The 26,245-nt window shown below is 37.8% G+C and overlaps 1 protein-coding gene and 1 pseudogene across 1 annotated transcript; both read right to left on the reverse strand.

Moving 5' to 3' along the window:
* Positions 1 to 723: 723 nt before the first annotated feature.
* On the reverse strand, positions 724 to 7,153 carry LOC111908771 (protein translocase subunit SecA, chloroplastic). Its single transcript, XM_023904579.3, has 20 exons — positions 6,555 to 7,153; positions 6,209 to 6,281; positions 5,871 to 6,077; positions 4,953 to 5,056; positions 4,687 to 4,866; positions 4,371 to 4,589; positions 4,177 to 4,290; positions 3,975 to 4,088; positions 3,716 to 3,883; positions 3,427 to 3,602; positions 3,291 to 3,357; positions 3,078 to 3,224; positions 2,895 to 2,990; positions 2,414 to 2,482; positions 2,171 to 2,272; positions 1,842 to 2,093; positions 1,706 to 1,773; positions 1,517 to 1,634; positions 1,207 to 1,446; positions 724 to 1,135 (listed from the first exon to the last, which is right to left on the reverse strand). The coding sequence occupies exons 1-20, from the start codon at positions 7,011 to 7,013 to the stop codon at positions 998 to 1,000; spliced, it is 3,111 nt and encodes a 1,036-aa protein (XP_023760347.1). The 5' UTR covers positions 7,014 to 7,153; the 3' UTR covers positions 724 to 997.
* A 3,623-nt stretch (positions 7,154 to 10,776) lies between these two features.
* LOC111908762 (cyclin-dependent kinase D-1-like) lies at positions 10,777 to 12,825 on the reverse strand (annotated as a pseudogene).
* Between the last annotated feature and the right edge of the window lie 13,420 nt (positions 12,826 to 26,245).

Raw genomic sequence — 26,245 nt, forward strand, 5'->3', positions numbered from 1 at the left:
AAATAGTGATATTCTACAAGACTTCTCGCAATGGTCGATTTCAAGTTAAATAGACTATTTTTGAAACTCATGTATATAATAAAACTAAAGAGGTGAGATCGAGGTCGTGGTGTGATAAAGATCGTTTTTCACTTATAGGATTTTAAAATCATAAGATCTTAATATCAAGATCAGGATTTTAATGAACGTAAAATACGTACTAATAGATATGGATGTCTAAAAGTTGAAAGAGCTTTTAAGCATCCAATTCAATTCAAGGTGGAATGGTTGTTTTGTTTTTTTTATCGGAGGTGTGAAGTTTTGTAAGCTATTTTCTGACTTACAAATAAGTCTATTGACTAAAAAAGAGTTGGCAGTGGTTAAAGTTAAAACGACACTTTTGAGTTTGGTATAGAAAGAATAAAGTTTTGTTGAAAGAATTTAATACATTTTTTCGTATCTAGTTATTTTTCCTCTTTCTTTCTGTTGTATAGATGTTCCTATCTCATCGGAGAAATAACAAGTCCAGGGTTTTTGCAACTATTGAAGCACCTCTTCTTGTTAAATGATTCCGCACACACTTTTTTGCACAACAGTAGTGGTGGTAGTGTTCCCGAGTATCAAAACAAAAAGCATACAAATCATATCATACCCAGTCACCCGGCAAATGACATGCTTTTCAGACAATATGTATGCTATGTATATGACGGGCTTGGATGGTTTCCACTTTCCTGGTCAGATGCATCGCTTAAAAGCATTTATTACCATCATATAATAATATAATATTGTGAATTAGTTTCCAAGGAAGTCGATCTGTTTACAAGGAAGGCTACACAATTCTTTTTGTATGATTATGGAAATAGGAAATGATTATGAAGCAACTTTACAGTAAGTATATGCTTCCTCTTCCTTTCCTCTCCTCTCTACAGTCTACAGGCAGCCCAAATTCTTATTATCTTCAGGGTCACAAATATACACAATTATCTGCAGGTGGGGTCCATGCCATTTGGACTGCTACTCAGACGCTGACAGATGAGGCTGATGATGATGATGATGATGATGGTGGTGGTGGCGGGGTCACTGAGCCATTATCCTTATCCTTTATTTTGCTGTTGCTGGTTTTCCCTTGATCCTTGTTCACCATCACCGGTTTAAACTGGGAAAAGAATACAAATATGAAAAAGTCCACACAACATATTAATATGTTATATTGACATGATTTGATACCTGGTATATAGAATATATAACATTTCTTCTTATTTGCGCCATCATCTCAATAAAAAGATTGTAGCCTTCAAGCTTGTACTCGATCAAAGGATCTCTTTGTGCATATCCACGTAACCCTACAGCTTGTTGAACAAATTTAAGTGCTTGCAAGTGTTCTTTCCATAGCCTATCTATGTTGCTCAATATCAGAAACCTTTCTGCTTCCTTCATCAACCCTGGAGCTTCTTTCTCCACAATATCCTATGATAATAATAATAATTAGGTGGTGCTTCTCTTCTACAATTCACAATTTACATCCATTCTTTCTTACCCTCTTCTGTAAATATGCTTTGCGTCCACAAACACGAAGATAAATCCTCAAATCTTCATAAGTCGCACACTGGCTTGCCAGTAAATCTGGAGTCAAGTCATTCAAAAGATAGCAATACCTGTACTCACAAAAATCATCTTTAATGGAGTTTTAAGAGAAAATAAGCAACCTCTTCAGACTACAACTTACTGCTGGAGTTTTGCAATAAGCTTTTCAAAATCCCAGTTTTCCTTTGGAGCATCAGAACCAATATTTGCCTACAACAAAGTTTAACAAAAATACAATAGTAAATCATTTTTACCTCTTTTATTAATCATTTGTATACCTCTAATATGTCATCCATTGTGAGTTCAGAATATTCGATCAATAGAGATTGAAGATCTTCAGACTGTAGAGCTCTCCTTCTCTCCGTATAGACACGGTCTCTTTGGCTGTTGAGAACCTCGTCATACTCAAATAATTGCTTTCTGATATCAAAAAAGTAATTCTCCACTTTTCTTTGAGCTTCGTCCAATGCTTTCGTCAACATTTTTGATTCAATTGGTAAATCCTCAACTCTAAAAGCCCTCATCATACCCTACAACTTGCAACTTTTTAAACTGGTTTCCAAATTAAGCATTAATAATCATATCAAAAGAAAAGAGAAAATTAAACCTGAATTCTATCACCCCCAAAAATGCGAAAGATATTATCTTCCAGACTAAGGAAGAAACGCGAACTTCCAGGATCCCCCTGCCTGCCACTTCTACCACGCAGCTGTATACATTTCATTTGGAAACTAATATATTATTATTATTATTATTATTATTATTATTATTATTATTATTATTATTATTATTATTATTATTATTATTATTATTATTATTTAATTGTTAAGTTAAATTATAAAAATTGCACCTGGTTGTCGATTCTCCGTGATTCATGGCGTTCCGTCCCGATGACATGAAGTCCCCCAGCTGCTACAACCTGTGACACGGAAGCACAACATTTTTATTATTCTTGATTTCTTTCATGTCATTTACACTTGACGCTTGTTTTTAATAAAGAAAGTCTCAGTTGGAACTTGGAAACAAGAATATATATATATATATATATATATATATATATATATATATATATAGATCAAAGAGAATTTAGGGGCCACTAAGTCATGTATGCGTAAAGTGGCTGTCTAAATCACCACTTTACCCTTACATTCCAAAAAATAAATTTCACAATATTCATCAGAGTTAGGAGGAAAAAAGAAGGGCAAATGTGTAAAGAATCGGTGTCTTAATACATTAAGCCAGGTTTTAATAAAGAAACAACCATGTATAGCTAAGCTAGCTGCCCAGATGAAGTGGTTAACCCATTAAGTCGCAAAGAAACAGCCCCTTACCTTCTTCCTTTCTTCCTCGGTGTAAGTCTTATATTCTTTTGCAATTTGTAGGAAAGAATGGCGCAATTTGGCAATTACTTCATCTTGAGCCGGACCCTATAGATACTACCCAACATTAGAGTTGTTTAGGGAATGAACCTGTTACAAAAACAAAGACATCATCTATCGACAGACAGGTGGCACCTTTTCACAAGCATAAGATAACCGCTCTTCTGCTTCCAACTCAGCTAAAGATCTTCGACCCCATGAACTGACAGCCAAATGTACAGCGTCCTCAACCACCAAGCTATTTTCTTGAGATAGTGAACACGGGAACAAACTTTCACTCACCTAAAAATGCACCCAAAAGTAAGAGAATACATATGGCTAAAAGCAAATACACACACACACACAGACCTTCCATGTCTTCTTTGGGGGAGCTTTCTTCACAGAAACAAAAACTCCCTCAGCTGGCTTTACAATGCTGCAACATTTATTAAGTGAAAGCTGTTTAAGGAACTAAAAGCAAAAATAGATTTTGTTGTATTCTTACCTTGGCATGAGCAACTCACGTAGCTTCAACCTAGCCATAAACTCTGCATTACCACCAAGAATTATATCGGTTCCTCGGCCCGCCATATTTGTAGCAATAGTAACTGCACCAAGGCGACCACTTTGTGCCACAATCTCAGCTTCTCTTTCCACATTTTCTGGTTTGGCATTTAGAACCTAAGTTGCTCCAAATATCAAATATAATGTGAGTGTATTATTCATTTTATCATTTATACATATGTTGTTCTTCTCTTAGAAAAACAAGATAGGAATAGGATTCAATGAATCACCTCATGAGGGATTCCAGCTTCACGGAGTTGTTTGGACAATGTGTCACTCTGTTCAACACTGGTTGTCCCAACAAGCACAGGCCGCCCTGTCTTGTTCATTCTAGAAATTTCTACCACCACCGCCTGCCATTTTCCCGTGGTTGCCCTAAATACCACGTCTGAGTCATCCTAAGCATCACATCATATCACTCCTTTTCAATATTCATTTCATGAAAAAACAGAAAGAAACCACGTGGTGGAATATTTCAAATTAATGAACCTTTCTTATCATAGGCTTGTTTGTGGGCACAATTGTAACTTTGAGCTTGTAAATACTTTCAAACTCTGAACTCTCAGTTGCAGCGGTGCCAGTCATGCCACAAAGTTTTGGGAACTAATAGAAACGTAAAAATCCCATTAGCTTCAACAACTATAACAAGTTGACTTGTCAACCCTCTAAAGATCACAAAGATGCTTAGAACCTGAAGAAAGAAGTTTTGGTAGCTAATTGAGGCCAGTGTCACCGTCTCATTTTGTATGGGCAAGCTTTCTTTGGCTTCCACCGCCTGGTGAAGCCCATCACTCCAACGCCTCCCCTGTAACACAATAAAATACACCTCATTTACTTCCAACTTGGAAACAAGATATATATAAACTAAAAACTGAAATCCTTTACCTGCATGACTCGACCACTAAACTCGTCCACTATGAGAACCTCTTTGGCACGTATAATATAGTTGACATCTCTGAGAAAGAGCTCTTTAGCTTTTATTGCATTCAAGACAAATGAGGCCCACTGTTCTCGAGGATCATATAGATCCTTTACTTCTAGAATTTCCTCAGCATCTGCATAACCCTGTTCTGTGAGTAAAACATTTTTCTGCTTCTCATCAACCTGCAAGAAATAGCCAAGTGGCAGATGCACATTAGAAAAGAAAAAAAAAAAGACATGTGATGTATATTTGCAAGCATCTTTCTTTCTGAATCCTGACCGTATAATGTATATCTCGCTCAAAAGCAGCAGCTATTTTAGCAGCTTTGTAGTATTGTTCGCTTGGTTTTTCAGCAGGTCCTGATATAATAAGAGGAGTTCTTGCTTCATCAATTAGAATTGAATCGACCTCATCGATGACACAGTAATTGAAACCTCTTAATACAAGCTCATCAACACTCTGTAGACCAAGAGAAGAAGTTATAAGTGAAAATGAATGGTATAAGAGAATATTATTGAAGACTGCGTATAGCATAAATTACTTTCCATGGCAAGATTGTCTCTTAAGTAATCAAAACCAAGCTCACTATTGGTGACGTATGTGATGTCACACAAGTAATTCTGCCTCCTTTGTTCACTTGTCATGTTTTCTGCCAAATAATTGATTGTCAGGGGGATACTTTCAACTAAGAAACCTGAGATCTAGAATACACCAGCACTCATAGCTAATCAAGTACAATTGCATCTATTAGGAAAGGAAAAATGTCAAAAAGAACAAGAAAATGAAGAGGAAAACTCTGACTTTTCCAGTTAGACAGAAAGATGAAAATCAGCCAAAAAAATCTTAATAACATCATATCTCATGTATGCTATTTAAGTAATGACATGTTTTTTGAGTTTTGTGGGCCTGGGTTGTAGCATAGGGCACATCGTTCTTTGAAGTTGCAATAGGATGACATGGGCACCAAGGTAAAAGGGCACTGAGCCTAGTAGCCTACCCACAAAAGGGAAAAGCCTTCATCAAACTAGGTCATAATGAGTCTATTACTGTAAATATTGGGCAATTTTTGATGTTGTCAATAACCAAGCCCACAAACTCTTAATCCAACTGATACAAAACAACAAAAAGAGCTAAATTGTCAAGCCTTGTATGGTACTGATGATTTTCTAATTAATATGGTCACTCTAAAGTGTTTATGTTGTGCTTGGATATGATACTTCCTTACTCATCTTTTTTACAGTTTGCAACAAACATGGCATACAATGCAAAAATCCTAGTTATCACACCTAATTCTTGTCACCAGAATTTTGAGGTACATGAAGAAAGACTCTAGCTAAGGGTTGATCTTATTTGGATTGAAAGTTAGATAACAAAGTCCTCTTAACTTTGTTATCCATCCACCTTCAACAATTATACAATAACCATATGCATATAAATCAAAAGAAGAAGAAGAAGAAGTATACGCTGGATTAGGCCAACCGTGAGTCCAAGAAAACGGGCAACTTGACCGACCCATTCACAGTCCCTCCTTGCAAGGTAATCATTCACAGTAACAACATGAACTCCTTTACCACTTAAAGCATTTAAATAAGCTGGTAATATGGCCACCAGAGTCTTTCCCTCTCCCGTCCTCATTTCAGCTATTTCTCCTTTATGAAGTACCATGCCACCTACATCACCATAGCATGTTTGTAAATTGTAATGGACATTAAACTTTCATGCTTTTTAAGCAGCCTAGTTTCTCATTTCAGGTTTGATGTTGTAGCCGAATTGAACTCAAAACAATTTAGTATTTATTTACCTATCAGTTGAACATCAAAAGGACGAAGACCTAGAACCCTCTTCGAAGCCTCTCTCACTATAGCAAACGCCTCCTGCACGATATTATATATATATTTAGAATGATAAGCCACGGAGCACAACACTTCTAACAGCCAAAGTAATGATTTAAGAACGTTGCAGAGAAAGAGGAATATAGGTCTTCCAACAAGAGGTGGTTTATGAACCAACAGGACCGAAAAAATAAAGTCAGTTATCTCTTTTTCTTGCATTGTATTATCCTTACGCAAATTCAAAGGGGAAAATGTGTAGAGAACAATACATGGTCTCCAAATCCCAAATGTGATATAGAAATGAGATGTGCTTACAGGTAAAATAGAGTCTAAAGATTGGGGACCTTGGCGAGCTCGTTGCCTCAAGAGAGTGGTCCTATCCCTCAGCTGAGAGTCCGAGAGAGACGTCAGCTCGGATTCAAGAGAGTTGATGAGAGCGACGGTGGCAGAGTATTGCTGCCTGGTGGACTCCCCGGTGTCAGCCCCACCCTTGAAGATTCCGCCCAGTAGACCTCCTAATGACGCCGCCGCCACTGTCATCGTCTTCCGCTCTCTTGGAGCGTAAAAATGACAATATCCGTGTGCCGAGTTATTTTTTCCACCCCGGAAAAGGAAGCTACTGCTACTGGTGCATTCCCTTAATAGTAGAAGATGTCGAGTGCAATAACTATTGAGTTGACGATGAAAAGTGGGAAATTTGGAACTGAAAGGTGAAACAGAATAGGAGGATGGGGAGGAAAAGTTATTGGTGGGCGACAGAGATGGGAGCGCCATTCCACTTCCCAAAAATTACTACTACTGTTATATACTTGCTACTGGGTACCCCATGACTTCGAAGGTAAGAACCCCTTCTCAGTTATGCAACGAAGAAGATGAGTGGGGAAAATTGGATGAGACTAGCAAAGCAAACTGCTTCGGATAAGGTGTCGATCTTGATATACCGAAATCGGGAAAAAAGTAAATTATACTTTTGGTCCATGTTGTTTACACCCATGTGTAGTTTGAGTCCAGCTTTTTGAAAATTGATATGGGTCGTCTCTATAGTTCCCAAAAGTTGCATGGCTGGTCCCTCATATTGTTACCATCTAATGTTGTTTGTTTTTTAATAGGTAAATCTCCAGTCTGAGAATCATATTTGTAGACATCTATAAAAAAAAAACAAAAAAAAAAAAAAAAAAAAAAAAAAGATGAACCAGTCTGCAAGAAAAAGATTGTTTTCTTTTAAAGTCTACAGATCGTGTAAAAAAAATAAAATGTATATAAACTTTGTTTTTTGAAATTTAAAAAGACTTTCAATAATTATAGTTTCACAATACTTAAATTAAAATTATACAACTATCATTATAGTTTTTTTAATTTTTAAATTTTTTGTTAATACTTAAAATTCAAAAGATTTGTTTTATATAATTAGGAAACATATTAATTATTGTGTTTTCATGTTTTCATCCTCTAACTTATTAAATTATTAGATACTATTAGTTTTAAAACTATTATATTTCTCACATACTATTTTAAATTGAATTATATTTTTTGTGATATTTAAAGTAATGTTAATTGTAAAAAAAAAAAAACTAGATGGTGTAAGAAAGTCATGTGTCCCATATCAGTTCCTTGAAAAAAGAAAACAAGGGTGAGACTTTTATATAACGAATATATAATTGAATATAAAATTGAAAAACATAGACCTTTTGATCCTTATAAATTATAATGTATGGTTGCATCCTTTAAAAAAAATACATGCTCAGATGTTTGAAGAGGTAAGAAGTGGATGGACCAAGTCTGCCTCAAGAAGAGGCCCCTAGACCTTTTTAGGTCTACAGTCTTCTAAAAAACAAAAGGTCTGCAAGGTTAAATGTATGTGCGCCATCTACAGGGACGCGGACAAAAATGGTATCAAGAAGAGCTTTTGAGAAAAAAAACAAACAACACCTAAGATGTTCCACTTAAAGGAGAGCATGTGTCCCTTAGATGGTAAAATTGTCTTTTCAACCTTATTTTATACTATTAACAACTTTAATTAAGGCTATGATTTACAGAGCTACAGTTCATCATCTTCTCCAACTTTCTCCTTGCAATCATTTGCCTTAATCTTAAACATTGCAATTAGAAAAATCTTGAGAGAAAAAGCAAGGAAACAAGATGTTCCAACCACGATGTGGCATAATTGTTGTTCATCAATTTGTGTAGATGTGAATGAGGTTTACAATTAATTTAACATAGCAATGTTTTAGCTTAGATCTTTGAAAAAGAATGTTTTTTCTTAAAAAAATCATTCTTTTATATAGGGTCTTTCGATTTTCTTTCCAATGAGAATCAATCATGGTGTATTTTTTTTCCAAAGTTCCAAGAAGAGAAAGTACCTAGATGGAAAGGTAACATATGTGGAGTATGTTAACATTGGTGAGTTCTCTATATATGAACTCAATGTGAGGGACATGTTTGATTGATGGACGGAAGAAACATGCAGGGTTAAGATGACTCAGAGTGGACAACGGCAAGTGTCGTTTTTGTGACGTAGACAGCCTTTAATGGCATTACCACATGGGAACAACACTCCCGCCTCCCCCTTCCCCTTCCCGTTATGTGGTCTTCAGTGGTGATGGCAATAAGCTACAACACGATTTTCTCTTTGATTTCTTTCTTTCTTCCTCGTTTTTTCTTCATCTCAACATCGTTCCTTACATGGAACACCACCCCAAAAAAAAGGTGGAGATTAAGAAGATTTTTGGTGCTTACCTGGCCTCACCACCCCGTTAACCATACCCACCACCCTAACTCCCAAGGACCAACAGTGATATCAAAATCCTCGAGAGGAACCACCCATGACAAAATCCCAATAATAACCAAAAGTGATATTTTTCCCAAACCACATGGACCAAGACTATATCTTACTCTAATTATTATGTTTTGATAAAATAATATAATAAATAAAAAATTGTCATTAAAATTTTAGAAATAAGATATATGTTTTTATGTGACATTTTAAATGTAGATGGAATAGAAGAAAATTCTGGTACTAGCAGTACAACATGTTTGTATAGTGTTTATTAGGGGTGAGCATAGTGACAAAATTTAAAAATAAAAAAAAAATGAAACCAAGTTGATTAAAGAAACGGAAGGCAAGCAAAAGCAATTAAAGCAAAAACAGAATTTGTGAAAGAAAAAGAATACAAATTAGTGATGTTACGTAGTATGCTTGCCAAAATCAGAACCTCCCTTTCACCCTTGGCTACAACATAATAAAAACTTTCAAAATTACTTTTAGTTGCAGCAACCAACGAGAGAAATGTGATCATGACCTTATATAAATGTTAGTAAACATACATACTATCATCAATCATACATGGTGGTCTTGATGATTTATAAACTTTGCATGGTCTTGCCAAGAACAAGATGGGTAACAAGATTAATTAAGTTATGATTCGATTATCTCATATCACTCTTCAGGGATTTGGAACTCAAGGTCCAACTTTCTCTTCGGGTGAGTTCTGTCAGCACTACAGTCGTACAAGACTCATTATAAATCATAACAACTGAACTAAGATCGAATGTGAATCAACAAAGCCCAAAGCTATGTAACTAACGCCTATCAAGTCCACAATTTAAACACTCGTCTTTTTAATGGAAGAGAATCATAGCAAAGATTTCCGAAAACCTAACTTCATGACAATAATAATGAATGTCATAACTTTTTGTGTTGTCCCCATAACATAAGAACGCAATACTTTCATTTTTGGTAACTTTCATTACTTGTTTTATTTATAACTCATAATTTGGTCCACATGATTCTTTTTATATTTTCCTTATTAAGGGAGGCACCTGCCCCTGCCACACTCAAGTCTTATGAACATCGATTAGCATATATACATCACGATCACCAACATATCTATTAATCTACTGGATATCATTCACTCACTCGATCAATCAAGAAAGCGCTCAAGGGTGAAAAAATATTATCAACATCATTAACCTTAACGTTCAAGTTTTTACCTTTCTTAGATGAATAAAAAATACAGCTTTTTAAGCACTTCATTGACATTAAAAAAATGACTTGGCATGTTGTTTAGAAAAATGTTTGATTATCAATTAAATGTCTAAAATACCCCTCAATAAAAATAAAATGAAATAAACATATGGAAAAAGATTTAAGTTGAGACATCATACAATAATTAATAATGGGCAAAAAAATGATTAAGATTATGAAGTTGTAAAAAAGATAGTGTTGCATTTTATTATGGCCCAAAGATTTGCGTTTTAAATTTGTTTAATAATGTGAACTCTCAAGAATATAAATTGCTTCCATCTCAATAAAAGTGTTGCAAATTTTGAAAAAAAAAATTGAGAGTATGAAAAATTTTCAAGAAATAAATGTGGTGGAAAAGTTTGAAATAGTAAAAAAAAAGTACATCACTTGTTTTGAAAGATGGAGTGTTAGTCGTAGGTGTATAGTATTTCCATAATAAAGACAACCAGATTGTGAAAAAATAGCTAATACATTATTTCCATAATAAAATTAATCTATAATAGAGTTGGAAGATACACTGAATTTGATGATAAACAATTGAGAGAGAAATAGAGAATGGCGAAAGTATGTGTTCTTTTGTGTTGTAATACCGTTAATAAAAATAAGATTTCAGATAGAGGGAGGAGTGTAATAAAAAATATATTGTTAATGGTATTTACCTGATAATAGTTGGTCTAGCTGGAGGTCTTGCTGTAAAGACATAAAAATCAAGTGACATTGGTGTGGGTCCACTTGTTTCATTTCCATTTCCATGGTCGGAAACTGACACTAACACTGGCACTGGCATGACTCTTCTTGATTTCCTAGTTGCAGGTGACAACATAGTCGATGGATTAAAATATGTAGACTCTTTCTTTGGTGGAGGTCGTGGAAGCAAAGTTGGTTCAGTAGGTGGAGGTCCATAGGAGAAGTACCTACCAATATCATCAGATTTTTTACTTAATAAATAATCAACTGAGAGGATTATTAATATTACCTAACAACCTACCTATGCTCTAATGCTTGGTGTGTTGAAATTCTAGCTTTTGGATCATACATAAACATCTTAGATAACAGATCCAATGCATCATCACTGGCCATTGGAAACGTCGCCCGAAGTGGCTGCCCAGGAACATACTGGTACTCAACATAATCAGGAAGATAAATCATATCTGCCCACTAAGAAGCTTTGGGAGTCCCAAATGCAGCAAATATTTTCCCCAACTGATCCATGTCACTGCTACCCTGACAACAATTATATGTTATGTTATGTTATGTTTATTTATTAAATAAAAAACAAAGGCTTTTAGCTTTCAAATAAGCAACCAACCTGTAGAAAAGGGCGGCGTAGAAGGAGCTCAACAAATATACAAGTTGATGCCCAAACATCAACCCCAAGACCATACTGTTTGGCACCAAATAATAGTTTTGGAGCTCTATACCATCGAGCAAACACCTACCTTATCAAAAATATAAAATGACTTATTGTTATGATATTATGATACACATGAACTGATTGATACAAAAGAAAATTTGGATACCTACCTGGTGAGTGAACCTTCTGCCGAGGCTGCCAAATATGCATACCAGTCCAAAATCTGCAAGTTTTAGTCGTCCATTGGGTCCTATCAACAGATTATTTGGTTTCATATCCCTGCCAACACAACCAACATCCATTTCAGGTTCATGTGGGCCATTAGGCATTAACAACTACTTCAAAGCTAAAAAAATCATCAACTACCTACCTACCTGTGCAAAACCCATTTCGTATGGCAAAAGGCAAGTCCTTTCAATGTCATTTGAAGGTATGACTTTATATCGGTGGGGGAAAGAATAATGTTCCTATCTCAGATAACAGCTTCCAAATCAGTCTCCATAAACTCAAAAACAACATGCAAGTTCCCTTTATGAGGAAAAGCATCAATCAGCTCTATTATATTTGGATCCTTGAGCTCTTTCAGCAACTTGATTTCTCTTAGAGCAGTAAAATTTGCCCCTTCCTTCTGCTTCCCAGGCTGGATTTTCTTTATTGCAACAGTTTGCCCTGTCTATCCCACAACCCACAACTTAAATAAACATCACCATTCACCAATGCAAAATCAAACACTGAAAAATGCATGCAAATGTAAAAGCAATTTGTTATGCGTTTTCTATTTCTTTTGATATCTTAATATATAGAGATTATATGTACAGAGTAAAACATACACACAATTATCCTTATTGTTGGTTGGTATAATGGAATTACTTTCCAGTGACATACCCTAAACCCCTAAATTTTATTCAACTAAGAATCATGGGGAGATTATTTTAAAGGGAACAGAAACCCTAAATTTTATGCTACATACCCATTCAATAGCCACACAGAGTATTACAATACCTTGGTATCAATGGCTTTGTAGACGACGCCATAGGTACCTTCCCCAAGTACTTCACATTTCAGGTATCGATCAGCTACTTTCTTTGCTAATAAGCGATCCACTTCTGACATCTCTTTTCCTCTATTCTTATTACTTTTGGCCGACGCACAAACTATGCCAAATTTGTGCTTGTTTCAACAATTATATTAGATTTCTTCATAATGATGCCCAAAGCCCTTGTTAGATGAAAGGGGATTTAAGCAAAGACAAAGTTAAAATGAAAATGTTTTTCTCTCATTTAAATTTAAACATATAATTTAGATAAGTAAAAAAATAATTTAACAAGTCTTTAATTTAAGGATTTTGAAATTAAAATATAATTTTATTAATGAATTTGATATTCGTTTATTATTACACTTATTGTAATTATTATATTTAACACTATATGAAATTTAATAAATATATAAAATCATAAAATGACATATGCATAAAAATTAATTTAAATAACTATAAAATGACATGTGGTCAAATGAATAAGAGTATAACATGTGACATAAAAATCTTTATTTATTAAAGTATATATTTTATAAGCTAATTAACAATAAATGGGTGTTTGGGATTACTTTTTAACCTAAAAAAAATCATTTTTGACAAAAAGATTTTTAGATTTATAGCTTTTTTTAAATGGGTTTTTAAAATGTGTTTGGATTAACTTTTGAGGGGGTAAAAACCAAAAAGTCAAACGACACCAAATTTCATCAATTTCTTACTTCTAAAACAACTTTTTTTTTCTTCTTGCTAAAAAATCAATCTAGAAGAACTTTTGAAATTGCCAAGCACAATTTTAAACTTTTGGGTTTTTGAAAAAACCAAAAGTCCAAAAAATCAATTTGAAAAGTAATCTTAAACACCCTTTAATATTTTTTTCTTGAACACCTTCACTAGTAAAAATTTGATGTTTGTGTTTAAAGTTTTCAGGCAACATAAAGAAAAGAAAGAAAAGTTATATTATATTATATTATATTATATTATATTATATATAGGGCTAGGTTATAATGTGGATGGTAAGTATTGTGTGGATGTAGGGATGAATGTGGACCAAGACTTTAAAATACATATTCTAATAGAATACATATTCTGATTGAATGAGCATTTTGAAAAATAACAAATTTTTGAACCATGAGTTAAAGAATAGCAACATTCTTAAAGAATAATCATCTATTATTAATATTATTGAAGAATCTAAGGTCCAAAAATAAACAAAAAAACAATTTTTACTGTTACATTCTATAAAAATACAGTGTCATTTTTTTGAATTTTTGTCAAGTTCTATAAGAATACAAGCTCCATAGTAAGTAAGTCTTGAAAAAATCTCCATTCTATAAGAATATTCTCCTTCTTCCTAGAAGGGGATTTATTTCCTTTGACTTTAGATCTTCAACTAACGAGTAAACAAAGACTTGTATTAAAAAAATAGAAATACGCATGGGAATAAGATTATACACATAACAAGAAAACATGTGGTTTAGAAATTAAGTTTGATGGCTGAATTAAGAAAAACTTGACAGCTTCAAACCTTACAATTACTAAAAGCTATGTGGGTTATGACCTTTTTAGAAAACAACATCACTATATTTTCAAGAATTCATGTGGTTCATTCATTGTCTTCTAACACACTTAGAAACACCATTATGTATATATACAGAGAAACAAATCCACATAAATACATCAATTCTATAGAAATTGCTACGCATAAGAATTAGGTGTACACATCTAAGAATCGACTCAACTGGTACATTTAAGAAAAAATTAAGGACACCAAAACTCAGAATTATGTAAAGATGTGGACGAAGGATAAGAAAAAGAAAACATGTTATCAATCGGAGCAACACTCCTCTTCATCTTCGTGGGTTGTCCAGTACCGCTGTAGGAGGGCTTTTCGATTAGTCAAGAGGTTGCAGGTACCCGGTGGTCAGGAGGGCAGCATCCTCCTTCGCATCTCCCCAGATCGTGTGTTGTTGCTGCCTTGACCCTCTCCGATCAGCCTTCTCCCTTCTTTTCACATTTGATTGTCAGAGCAGACCCTGCGCTGCTTTTCCCCTTCGGTCTCCCCGACCCCGGAGACGACGACCTCCCCTTTTCCTTCTGTCTCTTCAACCTCTTCGAACCCCGGAGACGATCTCGATTTGTCACGACATCCGGAATAGCGGACAACACACCTGAGAGCTTCCCTCCGATGATCTTGACATCTTCGATGGAAGCATGAGGCGATTTTGTGCCGACGATCTTGACATCTTCGATGGAAGCGGGAGGCGATTTTGTGGGTGTGGATGAAATAGGCAGTAGGATTTTAAATAAAGTAATTTGCCTAAATTAAAGGGTGGAAGATTTAATTAATTATTTATTAAAATTCAATAATACTTGGTCAATATTAATCTCTACATCCACACAATATTTGTTAATCCATATTTAAACCTACATATATATATATATATATATATATATATATATATATACACACACACACACACACAAACCTTATGAACAATAATATTTCAAAAGTTGACATTTTTGGCACAATCTTTATTGAAATTGCTACTTTTGGTCCCTACCTGATTTCACTACTAGTGTAAGCCAATAAGAATGAGATTGGTGTGCCTGATTCCACCGCTAGTCTAAGCCAATAAAAATGGGATTGGTGTCGACAAGGCTTATCGTTTCCCCAGTCGGTGTACTTTCCCAACAAAATCCCAAATGTCGATTCCAATACAAAACCATCTCCGTTTCTTAAATCCCACTATTGACGTCGATGTTTTTTCTGAAACTACGAAAATCGCTACAAGCTTCCTCCAAACTCCTCCCAAATATCGAATGCTCTATAAGCGACATATCGTTTGTGTTTTTGGTTCTTACATGATCGACCCTTCGATTGTTGCTTATTCTAATCTTTCCGGTTAACTTCCCTGTTTACTTTGGCATGGTGACTTTTTGGTTATAATCTATGTATATGCTTTTGATTCAATTTCAGGAGTGGTTAATTTGGAACCCTAGGTTTTCTCTTGATCTTTTTATGAGGTATATACTTTTCGTAAAATAGCATCAAATCGACATTATCCTCTTCATATTGTTGTCTATAGCTCAACCTAGACATGAGGTAAACGATAATATTCACAAATAATTTATATTTGAGTTGATAAATAGATTTGCTTTTCCACCTTCAATGGTTCATATTTGGTCAATACACTTAATTGATTGTATCAGTTGAAATGTTGTGTGGTCTTGCACCATAGGTGTTTGATGAAATGTCTACACCCCCCCCCCCTTTGTCATCATTAAACTGATTATATAAGCATCTTTTACTCTATCAAAGCTACAGATTCAACTTACAACTTAGTTTGGTTTTTTTCCTATATGAATCTTGTATGTCAGACATGGAAAGAGTAAGCTTTTTCTAAATACTTTGTGTAACGTCCCAAAAATACTAAGTAAAACTTTTCTTTAAGTCAACCAAATAGTCATTCGTTCATTCCAACTACTCAATCAAAGTGTAAAGAAAATGTATCAAAATTATCAAAGTACAAAACAAAATCATAGAATGCGGAACACTAGTAGATGTTGTGCGATCATGTTGGGCCCTTCCTTTTCTTACCAGAGGTACCTGAAACCATAAACGTAAAACTATAAGCACAAAGATTAGTAAGTTTTCCCAAAATACCACATACATATAAACGGGCCCCGCCCATAGCTTAACGAGGCCCACCCAAAGTGCATACAGGCCCCGCCCACAGCATAACAGGCCCTTCCTAAATTTCATACGGGCTCCGCCTAAAATGATATATAAAACATGCATACACATGCAAGAGTCACAAAGACAACAAGCACATACATACATAATCAACAAGTGTCACAAAGACTACTATCATCCTATAAACATAATCCAGTGGACCAACATTGGTGCCTTCAACCCACTAGTACAGTGAAGAGACTCACCTCAAACCGAAGATAACCAAATCTCACACTCGTTGCTGCTACAAAAGCTCCTCATATTAAACATATCCAAAATAGTCCTAATTAAAAATTAAGGTGATAATCCATAATCAAAGGTCCATTTCATACGCTCTCTCTAGGGTAAAAGACCATTTTACCCTTCCAAAGCTAAACCCCACCCAACTCGACCTAATGCTCAAAAATGACCAATGACACCTTTTGATCGTACACCATACGTACTCTAGCTCTACGTCATATGTATAACCTTCCCATAGAAAATAGGGCAAGGTTACGCTACGTGCTGTGTAATCCAAGGTTACGCCATGCATAACCAAGCAGTTGCCAAAATCCATTTTTAAGTCCTTAATACCTTAAGACCAAAATCCCACACTCATATCTAAACCTAATGGACATCTAAAATGATAAAGTTCCTAACTTTATACCTTTTCATAGCTTAATGGAGCCCAAAACCAAACCCTAGTCCCATAACTTCCTTCAATGTCCTCAAACCCCTAAATAGGTGAAATGCAACCATCAAGATCTCATTTTATAACATATAATCCTCAGAAATGATAAAATATGCCAACCTTAAGCTTTGGAATAGCTTTTACTCACAAGAACCAAAACCATGGGACCAAAAGCATGAAAAACTCTAAACTATCTTAGATCCAAGCCATAAAACCATAAAGGTGTAATGCCCCGTTCCCGGTACATAATTATTTAAATTATTCAAGTATTTAATTGATCCACTCGACGAGTTGGTAGCCCTAAATCGTCAAGTAGATGGTAGAAAGGACGCGGGATTTAAAGAGTCTACTCGGCGAGTCCAAGCATGAACTCGACGAGTAGGTCTGCCAGAGGGAAACCCTAATCCATAGGGTTTGCACCCTATTTAAGCAGCATATCAGGCCTCCATCCCAACATCCATTACCTCCACTCCTTACTACCAAATCCTTAAGCATCCATTGAGTGTTCTTAAGCTTTTCTTGCCGTTTTTTGTGTGATTTGAAGCTAGGAGAAGGAAGGAAACATTCAGTGATTCAAGAAGAGGCAGTAGATCCAGAGCTTGTGTTGCATTTCAGAACCTTTAAAGGTATAAAGCTTATACCTTGGCTTATTCTCACTTAAATCTTCATGAAAGCTTGCTTGTTGTCATTTTTGAGCCATTTCTAAAGTCATGTTCGAGTTGTAAGCATTTGGAGATGTAAGGACTTCAGATCTAGGCACTTATGAGCTCCAGAGCTCAAAGTTGCCACCTTTATTCGGCCATATCCCCATTCTATGCATTAAGCCTTCATTATTAGCTAAGTTTTGGTGTGTAAGCCTCATAACACCATGCATGCACATAAATTTAGCAACTTTACGTGTAATTCTAGTCTAAGAAGTCTAGATCTATGAGTTAGAAGCATTGGAGTGGTTCAGAATTGACAGAATGGATATGTCACATGGAGGATTCGACGAGTTGTTCTTGGACTCAGCGAGTCGGGTCGTGAACCCTAAATCCTTTTCTGTTTGTGAGTAAAACCATTGAGTTAGGAGGTGAATCAGTGGGTTGGATATGATTAGGGCTTGAAAGCTAAAGAACTTGACGAGTCTAAGGAGGGAATCGACGAGTTAAGGTCGATATGTCCTGATATTTTGGTAGGAAGAACTCGACGAGTTGACTTAGTTAACCATGTGCTTGAATTGTTCATGAACTCACCGATTTGGGAGGTGACTCGATGAGTTAGGGTTGACTGGGGGTTGACCTTGAGTTTGACTTTGACCAAGACGTTGACTTGGACCAGGGGTAAAATGGTCATTTTACTCTAAGGAGGATTACCAGATTTTGATTCAGTATTATTGTGGAATTGATAGCCGGTGAGTTTCTGGAGCAGCAGACAAGGATTCCTCACTCGAGTTTTTAGCAGTCAGTCTTGTGAGGTGAGTTTTCCTCCAGTAGAAACGGGTCTAAGGCACTAATGCCAGCATGTTTATGTAGTTGCATTATGTCGGGGTAAGCCTGATGTCGGGGTTAGCCCGATGCAATTTATATGTTTCCGGACTTCGGTCGGGGTGGTCCCGAGAAGTAGTTATGTATGCTTGATGTCTTTGTGATTCATGCATGTTTATGTTATGTGTTATATGTTCCGGAATCCGGTTCGATGTCGGGCAAGCCCGATGCAGTATATGTGATTATGCTATATGTTCATGTTTATGTTATGTTCATATATTCCGGACTTCGGTCCGATGTCGGGCGGGGCCCGATGCAGTGGGCAAGGCCTAGTATGTATTATATATGTTATTGTATGGTATGTGGTAGTTTATGGGAGCTCACTAAGCTTCGTGCTTATAGTTTTCAAATTTGGTTTTAGGTACTTCCACTAGCAATGGGAAGGGCTTGGGATGATCGCATGGCACACACCATAATCATAGCCTGGGAGTTTACTCTGATGTTTTGATATGAGATTTTGATTTGAGACAGATACTATGATGTTTTATGATACATGATTTATGATTTTACTTATGAATTTGGATGGTTTATGATTTTAATAATGATTTGAAAACGAAATTTTTGGGTCTTTCTTTGGGATGTTTCAAAAGGTGAGAACTTTATACCTCCATAAGTTGGAAAAAGAGATGAAAGTTTTGGATCTTCAAGCTATGAGCTCACCAATGCTTCTTCAATGCATTCCTTCTTCACAACAACACACAAAAAATCACACTAAGGCCTTAAACTCTCACAAATGGGGTTATGGTTTCGAGAAGACTGGTGGATGGGGTGGAGGCCGGAGGTAAGAAGGGACTCAAAGAGATTAAGCTCCTTAAATAGGGTCCAAGACCCCAAATTTAGGGTTTGAACCTTGTGCGGTTACGCCCTACGTAACCTAGGTTCGCCTTGCGTACTCCATCAAGTATCGTGTCCAAGTTAATGATTCACGCCTTTTGTAACTCAACTGACTACGCCTCACGTACATCCAACATTTTCAAAATGTAAATAAACCTTAAATATAAAGAAATGCACCTGGAAGTCAGGTGTTACAATTCTCCTCTACTTGAATCAGACTTCGTCTTCGAAGTCTGTTGCTGTAAATAACTCTGGATAGTGCTCTCTCATCTCTTCCTCAGGTTCCCATGTCTACTCTGAACCCTTCCGATGCTGCCATTGCACCTTCACCAACCATACTTCCTTTTTTCACAACGTCCTTGTCTTCTTATTGAGGATCACAACCAATCTCTCTATATAGTTCAGGCATTCTTCAACCTGAATATTCTCCAATGGAACTACTACAAAACCATCAACCATGCATTTCCGCATATGAGAGACGTGGAACGTGCTATGAATCTAACTGAGCTTGTTCAATAACTCCAAACGATATGCAACCCTGCCCACCCGGGCAATAACCCTAAACAAACCAATATACCTGGGGCCCAGCTTACACTGCTTCCTGAATTGAATGACACCTTTCCAAGGTGACACTTTCAGGAGTACCATATCCCCAAACTGAAACTCCAAATCGGATCGTTGTCTATCAACATAACTCTTTTTTCGGCACTGTGCAGTCTGAAGCATGTCGTGCACCTGTTGTAACAACTTTGTAGTCTTGAGTACCACCTCCAAACTCTCCATGAATCGTTGATGACCTCAACGCAACAAATCGAGGTTCGAAACTTCCTTCCGTAGAGCATCTCAAAAAGATTTTGATTAATATAGGTGTGACAGTTGTTCTTGTATGAGAACTAAGCCAATGGGAGATACGAATCCCAACTACCACCAAAGTCCAAACCACATGCTTGGAGCATATCCTCTAGAGTCTGAATAGTTTGGTCACTCTGATCATCGGTCTTCGGGTGAAAATTCATGCTGAAGTACAATCAAGTACCCAACTCCTTATGAAATCTCTTCCAAAATCTGGAAGTAAAGCATACATCTTGGTATGAGACCATCGTTACGAACCCCATGTCGCTCAACCACCTCTCGGATGTAGATGTCTGTTAATTTCTCTACCAAGGTGCTCTCCTAGATAGGGATAAAGTACGCACCCTTGGTTAGTTGATCCACAATGACCTAAATCGAATCCACCCTTCGCGTCATCAACGGTAACTTCGTGATAAATTCCATCGTGATCTCTTCCCATTTCTAAACGGGGATAGCCAACGACTCCATCTTGGCATGAGGTCACTGATGCTTGGCCTTGACTTTCCTGCAAGTCAGGCCTTTCTCCACATACTAAGCCACGTCTCGCTTCATGCAAGGTCATCAATAATCAAGTCGGAGGTCTATGTACAGCCTTGTCGCTCCCGGATGGATAAAAAACCTTGACTTGTGTGCCTCCTCCATCAAAATTTGTCGTGTACCAGTGAAATATGAAACCCAAACCCTCCGGTGCAAGGTCACCAAACCCCAACTATCATAATCAAAAGAGGACACCTGACCTACTATGTGCTCACTCTTCTGGTGCTCCTCCTTCAAGGCCTCAACCTGAGCCTCACGAATCTGCTCCAACAATGGGGTAACCACCGTCATCCTCAAACATAAATCTCGAATAGGTGCGCTAGTCACCTTACGACTCAACGCATCGGCCACCACATTAGCCTTCCTGGGGCGGTATAAAATATCGCAGTCGTAATCTTTCATTACATGCAGCTACCTACGTTGCCTCGTATTTAAATTTGGCTGATCTGTCAAGTACATCAAACTCTTGTGGTCCGTATAAATGGTAAAACGGACCCCGTAGAGGTAATGTCACCAAATTTTGAGGGCAAAAACCATAGACCTCGGTTTTAAATCATGTGTAGGATAATTCGCCTTATAACGCTTCAACTGCCTTGACGCATAAGCGATCATGCGACCCCGCTGCATATGCATTGCACCCAATCCTGTGATGGAAGCATCACAATAAACCATGAGGTCATCAGCCCCCTCAGGCAGAGTCAAAATAGGAGCCTCGCACAACCTCTGCCTCAAAGTCTCAAATGCTGCATGTTTCTCTGGCCCCCAACGGAAAGTAACTGACTTTTTTGTCAACCTGATTAACGGAACTGCGATTCTAGAGAAATTATCAATGAACCTCCGATAGTACTCTACTAAGCTAAGGAAAATATGAATCTTAGATGGAGACATCAGAACCTCCCACTGCATCACAACCTCAATCATGGCCGGATCGATCAATATACCCTTCTGATTAACAAGGTGTAACGTCTCGAATCTTGCAGGTATATCTTAAAAGCCATTCTTCCTTTTATTAGTTATCATTGTTGGTCCCTGGAGTTGGTTGTGACGGGACACGAGAAGTATAAGGACTAAAGTTGCATCTTTGGGACTAGAAGTAGTATGTTGAGCGTACATAAGGGTACGCTAAGCGTACTAGGTGCGCCCTAGTATGCTAGGCGTATTTATGTCCGATGAAAACCCTAATATTTGGGGTTGAGGACTATATAATCACCTTTATGGCTCATTCATTTGCTCATCCCCAGCCTCCATACCTCAGAAAACGTCCCCAAACCATAGAGTGTGTGAAGAAGTGTGAGCTAGTGTGCATCTTGGACCTTGGAAGTGAAGACATTACTTCAAGGAGCTAGAATAGGAGAGCAAGGCTGTAGATCTGAAGTTGTGTTGTGCCATTAAAGCTCCAGAAGGTAAAAAGATTGAAACTTTGTGCTTGCTTGTTTATAGATCTAGACATTTAACTTTATGGAGGTTTTATGGTCCCAAGAGTCCCAAGAAGATGCATGTGATGTTTAGGCGAAATAAACTGTCCTTTCAGAGCTTAGTAAAGGTCCTAAGTGATAAAAATCAATTCCCAAAGGCTAGATTTGTCCCATGCATGAAGTAAGAAGGTCTTAATGGGTTAAGACCATGAGTTAAGGACTTTCTGGACGTCCAAGGTGATAAAGTCCTGAACTTTATGGTCCCAAGGCATATTTGGTCGATGGATTTGGGATATGGGCTTAAGTGCTTAAGCCATTAAGCACTTATTAAGATTTTAGTAAAATCCAGCGTACGCCCAGCGTAAGTTCTGTATGCCCAGTGTACGGGGTCAACTATCCCGATGGCAGTCAGCGTAGAACAGCATTACGCCCAGCGTAACCAGGGAGGTACACCCCGCGTACGCTCTCTGTTTGGGCTCTTGCCATTCGGGGTTAGAGTTTGTGGGCTAAATATATTTGGGCCTTGTTGGACTCTGCAAAAAGCATATTTTGGGCCAAGTTATGTTAATGGATCATGGAGATAGGCCCAATAAGGAAGTTGGGCCCAATTTGGTAAATTGGGCCAATAAAGGACTTTAGTGTATGGACCATCAAGATAAGGAATTGGTGTTGGATCTTGGACCAACAAAAAGGAATGTACTTTATGAATAATATGGACACTTAGTCAAGGGAGTAATGTCGGGTAATAACCTAGTATTTATTATGGTGTGTCAGCTCGGGATTTCCCGTGAGGCAACGGTTAGAAGTTCAGCATTTCGGCACTACTAGTCAGGTGAGTTTACCTCACTATACTCAAGGGTCTACGACACCAAGGCCGGCCCTTTGAATTGTTATTGGTTATGTTATGCTAGTATGACCTGTTAGTTACATATACTAGAGAGTAGGATAATATTATATGTTATGTGGTACATCAGTTCGTTGTCTAGACTGTTATGTGATTATCTGTACATGTGCACATGTTTGTTTATTGGTTGAGGCTTATCTGTTTTGTGCGAAAGCCAATAAACCTGGACATTCCAACCTAAAGGTTGAGGGCCTAGAGTATTCCATCCCAAGGATGATTGGACTCATAGTATATTAGCATTCCAACCGAAAGGTTGAGGGCCTGGGGTATTCCATCCCGAGGATGATTGGACCCATAGTATATTGGCATTCCAACCAGAAGGTTGAGGGCCTGGGGTATTCCAACCCGATGGTTGATTGGACCCATGGTATGCTGTTTATGGTTATATGTGTATTATTGTGAGTACGGGTATTTTAGGGGAACTCACTAAGCTTTCGGGCTTATAGTTTTAGTTTATTGTTTCAAGTACATCAGGGGATCGCGACAAGGCGAAGGCGTGATCGTAAAGCTCCTCATATTTGTTTATGTTTCTGGGAAAACTCTGATAAAGACTATTTTGAAAACAAAAATTGTAATAACTATCGGATTTAAATGTTTTTAAAAGTTTAAAATTTTGGTTTAAATTTTATGGGTGTTACAAGTTGGTATCAAAGCCTTGGTTTGACTGAATTGGAGGAAACATTCGTGAGAATCCAATCTCAAATCAAGGAAAGGTATTCAAAATGATTTCTAAAATGGTTTTCACAATAAGTAAAGGAGGATGCAGGGTGTACGATCAGCCGGAGCCATTAAGTGGCCCCAAAATACCATTCAATTACTTGATTATGTGATATGTTAGAACAACATGCTAGTGCTAGGCTAGGGTTCTTCAGGAATTGCATGATAGAACTGCATGACTATATGATGTCTGCTAGCCTAGGGTTCCTCTATATGAAATTGACATCATTACTGTAGTTGCTTAGTGTGTGCATCACGACTGTACATAATTGAGATCTTATAGCCTGAGAATGTTTGGTTTAGCCTTATTTCCTATTATTGTTTGATGAATGGATTAGGGTAGGATCAGGTATTTGAAAGTCTATAGGGTTCAACGTTATGTATGGCTAGTATACACTAGTGTTGCAGGGTTGGTGGAAGTTGCATGGATGAGTAGGTTGTGTGAGACCGGTAGGTCAGTTGTAAGACAGTTAGCCTTCCTCTAGGAGTGGGGTTGAGCGACCACCATGTGTATGTATAGTGTTAGGGCGTTGTGATGATACTTGAGGCAAATATGGGTAGGTGTGGAAGGTAGTATTGGACCCGTACTACTGAAAGCACAGGACCCATATGCGCAGCAAGGAAGTCGCAACCCCTAGGGCTTTATAGGGAGTTGGTTCCCAAGTATTTATGCGGATTATTTGATATCTCCCTGTTTATATTTCAGTATGGTGGTTACGAGGCGTTTCGTGACTGGATCCGGATCGGGATCAGGACAGGGTGACCAGGAGGCCCTAGCGGCACCTAAGATTGTCGGCCAGGAGGAGCCAGTGATGACGGAGGATCGGGTTAGGGAGATCATCCTTGAGGAGGTGGTCGAGATTGTCCGAGGTCTGATTCCAGAGTTGTTTGGGACTATTAAGTCCACTATGAGGGAGTTCTTTGATGACAGATATGCAGCCCTTGCTGAGACGGTTGTCGATGCAGCTACCACGACTGTCATAGCGGCAAGAGGGGGAGGAGCCAGTCGGGGCTTCCAGTACCGGGACTTCGATAACACGAATCCCCCGAAATTTGATGGTGTTCAGGATCCTATCATAGCTATGAGGTGGCTGTCTAATGTGGAGGGATGTTTCTTCACATGCTCGTGTCCTACTAACCAGAAGGTCAGGTATGCCCTGAACCTGTTACGGGCCAGGTCAAAGGATTGGTGGAGGTTGGTGACTGGGTCATACACAGATGATCAGATAGTTGCGGTTACTTGGGAGCAGTTTCGGGATATGTTCCGTGCTCGCTACATTCCTCGGGTCGAGCGCGAGCGGTTGTCACAGGAGTTCTTTGATCTGAAGCAGGGTACTGAGTTGGTGACGGAGATCACCCGCATATTTATAGAGAGGGAGATGTTTTTCCCAGAGTTTGCCTCGGAGCAGGCCCATATGACGCGTTATCTGGGCGTGCTCAAGACTGACATCCGTCAGTTTGTCGCTACTCAGAGATGTGACACACTTCTGGACCTACAAGAGGCCATTAGGCGATGTGAGTTGGAGATTGAGTTGCAGCTGAGGGAGCAGCAGCGGGCCCCGTTGTACGTGCAGCCGGCGCCGAAGTGGCCTAAGACCGCTGATTCTAGGATTGGGGGACAGTCAGGCCGCACTTGTGGGAAGTGTGGGAAGGCTCGTTCAGGGACATGTCGAGTAGGGAATGGGTGCCACCGTTGTGGTAAGCAGGGCAATCTAGCCAGGGATTGCAGGCAACAGACTCCAACTTTCGGGGTCATACTTTGTTATCATTATGAGCAGGTGGACCATATTAGGGCCCAATGTCAGTTATTAGCTGCCAAGTCGGCACAAGCTCCAGCATTGGCTACCTTTGATGGGTTTTATACAAACAATCCTAAGTGTGCATGCAACCCTAGTTTGGATCTATGTTTTCACTATTAGATACACAACCTTATGAACACAAGAATAAAACCCTAATGTGCATTGCTATTTTCGAAATTAACATACAAGATTGGATTACATACCTCTTGTTGTTATATTGCAATAACAACTTAAATCTTCAAATCCTAAGTCTTGAAAGCAAGCACCACAAGTGTAGTGCCTCTAATGGCTCACAAACACCACAAGCAATTGGATAGGCTTAAGATAGAGGAGGGAGGAGATGGAATTCGTCCTTGGGACATCTTAGGAGCATGTACACGAATTCTAAAGGCCTAGGGCTCTTTATATAGGGTTTAGATTAGGGTTTCAGTCCTTATCCTTATCCAGTTGCTTGCCCACCAAGCAACCACAAGATAAGCCTTGAAAAACCCTTATCTACTTATCCTTGGACGATTATAAGGATATCTTTATCCTTGAAATCGTCCATCCTTTAACAAGGATAAATATTGCCCTATCTTGCAACTATCTTATAATTACAATTCAGCCCC

The sequence above is a fragment of the Lactuca sativa genome, chromosome 9, assembly GCF_002870075.4.
Source record: "Lactuca sativa cultivar Salinas chromosome 9, Lsat_Salinas_v11, whole genome shotgun sequence".
Classification (NCBI taxonomy): Eukaryota; Viridiplantae; Streptophyta; class Magnoliopsida; order Asterales; family Asteraceae; genus Lactuca; species Lactuca sativa.